We start from the raw sequence: 10,567 nt of genomic DNA, 5'->3' as shown, positions 1-10,567 counted from the left end.
TGAAAGCGTGCTTCCTGTGTGCTCCCCAACACACTGACCACACTAGCAGTTGGGGGGGGGGTAAATTCTCGCAGTTCACCCATGCTTTTACCCCCACACCGTTGCGGCGTGCTGGTGTGGGGTTCAGGAGGAACAGGTGTTCCATGCATCCCAGTGCAAGCAGAGCCATTTCATGGACAGCTGCTGCTCCCAGTTTGACAGCCAGGTAGGTGCGCGCCCCCCTGAATGCAGACAGTGTGTGCCCGGGGTCGCGCACCCAAACAGTTGTCAATTTGAAAACAGCAGCTGTATTTGTGCAGCCGCTGCATCCCAGCTGAAATGAATGGGAGCTGCCTTCACTTGACAATAAACTAAACACAGCCCTCATACCAGCTAGCCTGCAACAAAACCAAATTGGCCGTCTGTCAGATTATGTTAAAAACAGAGGCTTTTAGTTGTGCACATTTGCAAATATATGTGGAAACCGCAAGTGCCCACACCAAGGCTCCTCTGTGTACTGTGGTCCTAACTCTATCGTTTTGAGAGTTTTAGCAGCAGATAGATTTATGGACAGTTGTTGTAGTAAGCCTGTGTGAACGAGTCCTTACAATCCTTTAACCCCTTCCGTGTCCGTGCTATAGCAGCCTTACTTTGCCGGGAGGGCGTCTATTGACATCCTCCCATGATCGCGCCGCATGCAGGCGCCGTGCTCTGGGATCACTGAGTCCTTTGGACCAGTGGCGGCTGGTGCTCAAAATTTTTGGGGGGGGCGCAAACAAAGTGAAAAATTCTGAAAAAAAAAACCATCAATCGCAGCCACTGTGCCATCAAACGCAGCCACTGTGCCATCAATTGCAGCCACTGTGCCATCAAATGCTGACAGAGGCGTAACTAGAATCTTCAGGTCCCCGGTGCAAGAAACCATGAAGGGCCCCCACCAGGGGAGTTGCTAGGTCTACAAAAGATCTCAGGCTAGAGCCCATAGCAGCTAAGTAAGGAAAGTCATACAGTTTGGCGGGCATACACATGTATATAATATATATGTGTGTGTGTGTATATATATATATCTTGTTACATATCTGAATGCAGATCCCCCACTTACATCAGGGTCCCCAGGGATCCACCACCTACATCAGGGTCCCCAGTGAGCCCCCCCTTACATCAGGGTCCTTAGAGAGCCTCCCCCTATATTAGGGTCCCCAGAGAGCCTCCCTCCTTACATCAGGGTCCCCAGGGATCCCCCCCTTACATCAGGGTACCCAGAGAGCCCCACTAACATCAGGGTTCCCAGAGAGCCCCCCCTTACATCAGGGTCCCCAGAGAGCCTCCCCTATATTATGGTCCAAAGAGATCTTCCCCTTACATCAGGGTCCCCATAGAGCCTCCCCTTACATCAGGGTCCCCAGAGAACCCCCCTTACATCAGGGTCCCCAGAGAGCCCTCCTTACATCAGGGTCCCTAGAGAGCCTCCCCTTACATCAGGGTCCCCAGGGAGCCCTCCTTACATTAGGGTCCCTAGAGAGCCTCCCCTTACATCAGGGTCCCAAGAGAGCTCCCTTTAACATCAAGGTCCCCAGAGAGCCCTTCCTTACATCAGGGTCCCCAGAGAGCCTCCCCCTACATTAGGGTCCCCAGAGATCCTCCCCTTACATCAGGGCTCCTAGAGATCCTCCCCTTACATCAGGGTCCCCAGAGAACCCCCCTTACATCAGGGTCCCCAGGGAGCCCTCCTTACATCAGGGTCCCCAGAGAGCCCCCCTACATTAGGGTCCCTAGAGAGCCTCCCCTTACATCAGGGTCCTTAGAGAGCCTCCCCCTATATTAGGGTCCCCAGAGAGCCTCCCTCCTTACATCAGGGTCCCCAGGGATCCCCCCTTACATCAGGGTACCCAGAGAGCCCCACTTACATCAGGGTCCCCAGAGAGCCCCCCTATCAGGGTCCCCAGAGAGCCCCTCCTTACATCAGGGTCCCCAGAGAGCCCCCCTAACATCAGGGTCCCCAGAGAGCCCTCCCCCATACATCAGGGTCCCCAGAGAGCCGCTCCTTACATCAGGGTCCCCAGAGGGCCCCTTCCTTACATTAATGTCCCCAGAAAGCCCCCCCCCACATCAGGGTTCCCAGACAGCTGACCCCCCCTCCTTCAAAAGGTTCCCCATGTACCTGGCTGGTGGAGGTGGGAGGCGGCGATCGGCAGCTCTATGGTGTCCACAGGCAGGGAATCTCCATTAGGCTTGTAGTTCTTCTCCCGAGTGTATACAGTGGAGAGGGGAGGGGCCTCTGACCCGGGCATGTATCAGCAACAGTGTACAAGCAGAGCGACTCACTGAAAGGGAAACTGATACCTGCCCGGGTCAGGGGCCCCTCCCCTCTTCTCTCCACTGTATACACTGACACTTGGGAAGAGAGAACTACAAGCTCCAGGGAGATCCCACCGCCCACAGGCACAATAGAGCTGCTGATCGCTGCCTCCCTCCGCCCCCCACTGCATTCTAAACGGCAAGCCAGAGGTGCAGGGGGAGATGCCGGGTCTTGGGCCCCCCCCACAGCGGCAGAATAGCAGGGCCCAGTCGCAAGTGCAATTGCAGCGACCCCTATAGTTCCGACACTGCACTGTGTCATATCAAATGCTGACGCTGTGCCATCAAATGCTGACACTGTGCCATATCAAATGCTCCCACTGTGCCATCAAATGCTGCCATTGTGCCCCATCAAATACAGCCACTGTACCCATCTTAAGCAGCCACTGTGCCCCATCAAATACAGCCACTGTGCAGAATGCAACCTCACTGTGCCCCATCAAATGCAGCCTCACTGTGCCCCATCAAATGCAGCCTCACTGTTCCCTATCAAATGCAGCCTCACTGTGCCCCATCAAATGCAGCCTCACTGTGCCAAATCAAATGCTGCCAGTGTGCCCCCCGCCCGCCATCTGTACTTACCATGCCTTGGTGGCGGTGGGACAGCTCCTCAATGTTTTCTCCCATCCTCTCTTCGCGCCCTCTGCTATGATTGGACGCCTGATAGGTGTCCAATCACAGCGCCTGTCGTTTCAGCCAATGAGGTGACGGGTAACAGATCTAAGCACCTGATTGGCGGAGAGGCGGTTTAGTGTTAGGAAAGCCAATATTCATTCGCTTTTCTAACACAGCTGAGTGACCTGCGAGCGTCCAGTATGGCGCTCGCGGGTCATCTTTTTTGACGCCTATTAGAGCCTATGGCTCTAATCAGGTGCTTCAAAAACATCCCCCGCCGCTGTAATTCAGGAGCCCTGTGCCTGAATAGGGGGTGGCAGCGGCGGCCATAGATAGATTCAAGCAATGCATGAATCTATCTATTGGTGCTAGAGGGGTGGCTGGAGAGAGGGGGCGGCGCCTGTGTGCCCTTTTGGACGCACCACCACTATATTGGACTCACTTGATCACAAATCGACGGGTAAAGGGCCAATCACAGTGACCCTTTACCACGTGATCAGCTGTGTCCAATGACAGCTGATCATGGAAGTAAACGTAAGCCAGTTAGCAGCTTTTCTTTCCTCGCGCTGTCATCGATCGCACTGATTATTAGTGCAGTGCCAACAGTGCTGCCTATCAGTGCCGCCTCATCAGTGCCCACCAGTGATTATCAGTGCAGCCTCATCGGTGATCATTAGTGCAGCTTCATCAGTGATGATCAGTGCAGCCTCATAGGTGATCATCAGTGCTTATCAGTGCCGCCTCATCAGTGCCCACCAGTGATTATCAGTGCAGCCTCATCAGTGATCATCAGTACAGCCTCATCAGTGATCATCAGTACAGCCTCATCAGTGATCATCAGTACAGCCTCATCAGTGATCATCAGTGCAGCCTCATCAGTGATCATCAGTGCCGCCTCATCAGTGCCCACCAGTGATTATCAGTGCAGCCTCATCAGTGATCATCAGTACAGCCTCATCAGTGATCATCAGTACAGCCTCATCAGTGATCATCAGTACAGCCTCATCAGTGATCATCAGTACAGCCTCATCAGTGATCATCAGTGCCGCCTCATCAGTGCCCACCAGTGATTATCAGTGCAGCCTCATCAGCGCCCATCAGTAAAGGAAAAAAAATTACCCATTTGCAAAATTTTATAACAAACTATTAAAATTTTTTTTTTTTCAATTTCTGTCTTTTTTTTGTTTGTTTACAAAAAAAATAAAAATAAACAGTGGTGGTAAAACACTACCAAAAGAAAGCTCTAAAATTTTCATATGGGTACAGTGTTGCATGACTGAGTAATTGTCATTTAAAGTGTGACAGCGCTGAAAGCTGAAAATTGGCCTGGGCAGGAATCGGGTGAAAGTACCTGGGGAGGCAGGGGGTTAAAAGAAAATTTAATACAAAAATTGTAAAATAAAAATACGCCCAACTTATAACTATCACCCTTTTGTGTATAAATGAAATATAATTCCCTCACTTGTGATTCATTGCTTGTCACATTGTACTGTATATACCGCCAAGACAAAATAGAATGATACATATTACTTTTTCAGCGCTACATTGTTATTTCTTTATTCATTTCTGGAGTAGACAACAAAATATACATATAAGAGCTAAAAATATACATATAAAAAATTGCACTATTTTAAACAAACAAAAAAGTATTCAGTGCAATATATGCATTTTCTATTTTGAAAAGTTAAAACACATTGTCAAAAAAAATTGAAACAAATTATTTAAAGGAATAGCAAATTAAATACAGCAAAGTATACTGGGATTAATTCTGATAATGTTATAGCTGACTTAAAGTGTTACTAAACCCCCGGAGTCTGCATGCACTATATCTGATCTCCCACAGTACACAGAACATGGAAATGCAATTATTTTAGTAAATATAAACTGCTAAATACCTTTTCTCAATAGCAGTATATAGCAGTCTTGTGACTTCTATCAGTTCCTGGTGATGCTTGTAAGAGGTGTTTACATACTGCAGTGAGCTGTCCTATCAGGACGCAGGACCCCTGACCCTCTGTCTGGACAGTGCTGGTTGGCTCTGTGCTGATCACATGCACTCTCCCAAGAAAAAAAACAAACCTCTCTAGCAATACACACTAAACTGAGCATGTGCAGCCTGACTCCAAAGGCTCTGTCTTATCCACACTTGTCCAGGGGGACAGTGCAGGGTGAATGGGATCTGTGCATACAAGACCAAGCAGTCTTGTTACACAATGCAGAGGATTAACCCCTTAGGTTCCACAGTGAGTATAACAAGCATGCTTTACTTCATATACAGCCTGATTGTACTGTTGTGGGGTTAGTAACACTTTAAAGCTAAACATCAGGAAAGCAAAATAAATGTCATATATATTGAGCTATTTTACATGCCAAAGAATGTGTGTTTCTGCCCATCCAGTCCTAAGATTTACACAGCTCTGCCAAATGGCACAGCCCAAACGTATTACTTTCATCTAAACTTGAGAAAATAGTATTTGGTGAAAAATTCTGACTATGGGTAAATATCAACATTGGCAATATAAATAGAATTGTTGCAATATCATGACAACTATTTGGCATTAAAGATTAACTGAACTTTCAGTAGTAATCCACTACATACATTCAAAGTGCATCAAAAAAGGCGTGCAAAGTCTGCTATTTTTAGAATACAGCCACAGCCCAAATCAAGAAGCCTGTCCCTTGCCAGGACCCATTGCTCTGTGTGAGAAAACAGTAGTCTCTCTGCAGAGGTCCAATATGGCCCATGAGCCTGAGCATAATTGGGGAGCTCTAACTCAGATCTAATGGTATTTTCCCCACTTCCTGTTTCAGTGACACAATGTCAAGGGGCCACATAGAGCAGTAATAGAAGCTTTGATAGGAGATACAGTAGATAATATGCATATACTGTATGGGGCTTTTTTTCTTTCTTTCCAAAGAATTTGTATTTCTGTGGCTTAAGTCCTGAGACCCACACAGCACAGCTAGGTAGATGATACCACGTACACCTAAAGAGTACACCTCTGTGCAACCCTAGTCTACTGATTGGACAGTGAAGGACAGCAGATGAATGAGGTCAACTCTCTGCTCTCTATGTTATTTCCTCCTATCAACATGTTTCTTGTCAATACATTTTCATTCAGCACTCTTGGTTCTGACCCCCCCGACTGCCGCCATACAGGGGAATGCAGGAGGCTAATACGAAATCAAACTATGGTGATTATTTGTGATGGCTGTGCAAATGCTGGAGACATTTTTAAAACGAATTTCTTATATGTATATGCAATGCAGCACATTACTGGCAATAAAAACTTGAATCAAAATTTGCATCATAATTACATTTTTCATCAAGCAGGAGCAATGGTAAACAATAACTCATTAAAGCATACAATATATGGCCAAACATTGGTGGGCACATGACCATCACACCTACAGGTATATGAGCTTGCTGGAAATCCAGCAGCCACAACTCTTCTGCAAAGGTTCTGCACAAAATTTGTGTCTGTGGGAATTTGTGTCCACTTGTGAGGTTTGGTACAGACATGGGGTGAAAAGACCCAATGTTCAGAAGAGCTGAGGTCAGGTTCTGAAGCTGGATGACAAGACCTGAGCCCAAAGGTGATCAGTAGGGTTGAGGTCTGGTACTGATGTTGGATGAGATGACCTGATCCCAAAGGTGTTAAGTAGGGTTGAGGTCAGGTACTGATATTGGGTAAGAAGACCTGATCCCAAAGGTGTTCAGTAGAGTTAAGGTTAGGTACCGGTGTTAGGTGAAAAGACCCGATCCCAAAGCTGTTCAATAGGGTTGAGATCATGTTCTAAACTTGTATGAGAAGACCTGATCCCAAAGGTGTTCAGTAGGGTTAAGGTCAGGTTCTGAATTTGTGTGAGATGACCTTATCCCAAAGGTGTTCAGTAGAGTTAAGGTCATGTTCTAAAGTTGTATGAGATGACCTTATCCCAAAGGTGTTCAGTAGCGTTAAGGTCATGTTCTAAAGTTGTATGAGATAACCTGATACCAAAGGTGTTCAGTAGATTTAAAGTCATGTTCTGAAGTTGGATGAGAAGACCTGATCCCCAAGGTGTTCAGTAGGGTTGAAGTCAGGGCTCCGTGCAGGCCACTCAGGTTCCTTCTCACCCAAATGTTCAAACCATGTCTTGATAATGCTGGCTTTGTACACAATCATGCTGAAACAGAAAGGGCCTTCACCAAACTGTTTTCCCAGCATTTGAAAATCACAATTGTCTAAAATGTCTTTGTAGTGTTAACAGAACCCTTCGCTGGGAACACCTGAACTCAATTATTTAGAGGGAGTCCACATACATTTGGCCATATAGTGTAGGTACTATTGGTGTATGGGTATGCTTTCTCAATCACAAGTGGCTATGTGGATCACCTGCAGTCATTGCAGAAGTCAATGATCCTTTCTTTCATGTCCAGGCCGATTATGGTTATTCATTTTTTTTTTTTTGTTTAAATCATGGTGAGCTCTAGGTTAAGGAAAGATGCATGGTGCACATCATTTTGAACTTTGACACTGGTTGTCATTTGCTTCTGGATTTTTCAGAACAAGCTGCTCATACATAGGAGAACACATTGGAAGGCTCTCATACTGAGCCACGGGAAAATCAGGCTCATAATTATTTGATGCTGCTTCACATGAACGTCCTTCTAAATTCAATGCCAGCTGGTTCATACTGCAGGTAAAACAAAGAAAACGTAAAAGAAAAGGATTAGAATTTATTTCATGTCATTTTTTTTAATTCCTATTATACAAAAGGTATGTAATAATCTCAAAAATTGACGTCCTATTTTAAAGCGGACGTTGCAATAAAATTCAAGGTCCATTTTTACCATCCGGGTTCTCCCCTCCTTCACAAATCACCTAATGATAGCAGTTCCAAAAATTCACCTGTAGAGGCACCTAGACGAGGGTGACAGTGCACTCCTGGCTAGATCCTGGAAGACAGAGCAGCAAATATCTAATGAGAAGACACGGTTGCAATATACACTATATTGTCAAAAGTATTGGGATGCCTGCCTTTACACACACATGAACTTTAATGGCATCCCAGTCTTAGTCTGTAGGGTTCAATATTGAGTTGGCCCGCCCTTTACAGCTATAACAGCTTCAACTCTATTGGGAAGGCTGTCCACAAGGTTTAGGAGTTTGTCTATGGGAAATTACCATTCTTCCAGAAGCACATTTGTGCTGTGAGGCACTGATGTTGGACGAGAAGGTCTGGCCCGCAGTCTCCGCTCTAATTAATCCCCAAGGTGTTCTATCGGGATTGAGGTCAGGGGTCTGTGCAGGCCAGTCAAGTTCCTGCACCCTAAACTCGCTCATCGATGTCTTTATGGACCTTGCTTTGTGCACTGGTGCGCATTCATGTTGGAACAGGAAGGGGCCATCCCCAAACTGTTGAAATGATCCAAAATGTCTTGGTATGCTTACGCCTTAAGTGTTCCCTTCACTGGAACTAAGGAGCCAAGCCCAACCCCTGAAAAACATACCCCACGCCATAAAATCCCCTGTCCACCAAATAATTTGGACCAGTGCACAAAGCAAGGTCCATAAAGACATGGATGAGCAAGTTTGGGGTGGAGGAACTTGACTGTCCTGACCTTAACCCTATAGAACACCTTTGGGATGAATTAGAGCAGAGACTGTGAGCCAGGCCTTCTCATTCACATCAGCGCCTGACCTCACAAATGAGCTTCTGGAAGAATGGTCAAACATTCCCATAGACACACTCCTAAACCTTATGGACTGCCTTCCCAGAAGAGTTGAAGCTGTTATAGCTGTAAAGGGTGGGCCAACTCAATACTGAGCCCTACGGACAAAGGCTGTCCCAATACTTTTTGACAATATAGTGTACTTGGGTGACCTATCATGAGATTTTGCCTGCTCTCCATTCCCTGGAATGACTCAGAAGGACAGTGAGATCACACCCAGCGATGTGGAAGAAAGGGGTACGGCAAGTATAAAGTTAACTTTTTCTTTTTTCAACCTTAGGAACCCAAGGCCCTAAAAGTAGGCTTTACATTGCTCTGCAAGGCCCACTTTAACTTCCTAAAGTATACCTAAATCTAAAATGTTTTTCACACATTAGGGAATGACAAAACCCCTTTTTGGTGTTTTTTTTATACCATCTGTGTCCCACTGGGGAGATATCCTTTCACTTACTATCTAGAAGGCACATCAAGAAGTAAGAAGAAATCTCTCTAAAGTGGAAGAGGTCCCCTCTTGGACAGTTGTCAACCCCATTGAAAAATATTTCCTCCTCTCTTGTTCTAGTTAAAACTTAAAGCCTGAATCCAGATTTGATTTCACTTTAACTATTTGCCGACTGCTCCACGCCGATATACGTCGGAACAATGGCAGTGGTGGGCAAATGGGCGTACCTGTACGTCCCCTTTAATTTGCAAGGCTTGTGGGCGTGCGCCCGCCACGCACAGCGTGATTGTGCCCATGGGTCCTGCGGACTCGATGTCCGCCGGTGACCCGGCGATCGCGTCACAGAGCCGCAGAAAGGGGAGGTGCCTATGTAAACAAGGCATTTCCCCGTTCTGCCTAGTGACATGACAGATCTACTGCTCCTTGTCATCGGGAGCAGTGATCGCTGTCATGTCAGTGGTAGCCCATCCCCCCCACAGTTAGAATCACTCCCTAGGACACACTTAACCCCTTGATCGCCCCCTAGTGTTTAACCCCTTCCCTGCCAGTGTCATTTACACAGTAATCAAGGCATTTTTATAGCTCTGATCGCTGTATAAATGTCAGGGCTGGCTCAGCCCTTCCTTCCCTGGGCTGGCCGCTCAGCTGTCGGCTAATTGCCAGCTTTCATCTCTCTCCACAGTTAAGCTGTTGTGGATCTGCTCGTCAGTTCCGCCTACTTAAAGATCTCCAGCTCACTTCATTCCTGCCTTCGCCTTGGTCACATCACAAGAAACCATCTTCTGCGTTCCTGTTTAAAGACTGGCTTTGCTGACATCCCTTCTGGCTCCTTATCCTGCTTGCTGTTCCTCTACTTGGATCCCTGACTTCTGGCTTGGCTGATTACCCGATCTGGTTACTGAACTCTGGCTATGCTTTGATGACGCTTACTCTATTTACCTTTTCATTTTTATTAATAAACAAGTGTGATTTTACTGTACTTCTGTCTCGGTCTGGTTCATGGTTTCTGACAATAAATGACAATGGTCCCAAAATAGTGTCAAAAGCGTCCGATGTGTCCGCCATAATGTCGCAGTCACAAAAAAAACGCATATCGCCGCCATTACTACTAAAAAAAAATTAATAATAAAAATGCCATAAAACTATCCCCTATTTTGTAGACGCTATAACTTTTGAACAAACCAATCAATATTCGCTTATTGCGATTTTTTTTTTTTTTACCAAAAATATGTAGAAGAATATATATTGGCCTAAACTGAGGAAAAAATTAGTTTTTTATATATATTTGGAGGGATATTTATTATAGCAAAAAGAAAAAAATATTGCTTTTTTTTCAAAATTGTCGCTCTTTTTTTGTTTATAGCGCAAAAATTAAAAACCGCAGAGGTGATCAAATACCACCAAAAGAAAACTCTATTTGTGTGGAAAAAAGGACGTCAATTTTTGTTTGGGTGCAA

General features: G+C 46.0%; 1 protein-coding gene across 10 annotated transcripts in view; it reads right to left on the bottom strand.

Annotated features, from left to right (window-relative positions):
* Nucleotides 1-4,482: 4,482 nt before the first annotated feature.
* VSIG4 (V-set and immunoglobulin domain containing 4) overlaps nt 4,483-10,567 on the bottom strand; it is a 93,893-nt gene continuing 87,808 nt past the window's right edge. For all 10 annotated transcript variants that reach the window (XM_073600221.1, XM_073600223.1, XM_073600225.1 and 7 more), the window contains one exon: nt 4,483-7,629. In XM_073600221.1, the coding sequence (XP_073456322.1) occupies nt 7,452-7,629 (178 nt within the window). In that variant the 3' untranslated portion in view covers nt 4,483-7,451. The remainder of the gene's footprint in view (nt 7,630-10,567) is intronic.

Source organism: Aquarana catesbeiana, linkage group LG09, assembly GCF_042186555.1.
Source record: "Aquarana catesbeiana isolate 2022-GZ linkage group LG09, ASM4218655v1, whole genome shotgun sequence".
Taxonomy (NCBI): Eukaryota; Metazoa; Chordata; class Amphibia; order Anura; family Ranidae; genus Aquarana; species Aquarana catesbeiana.
This window is presented reverse-complemented; position numbering and strand designations above follow the sequence as displayed.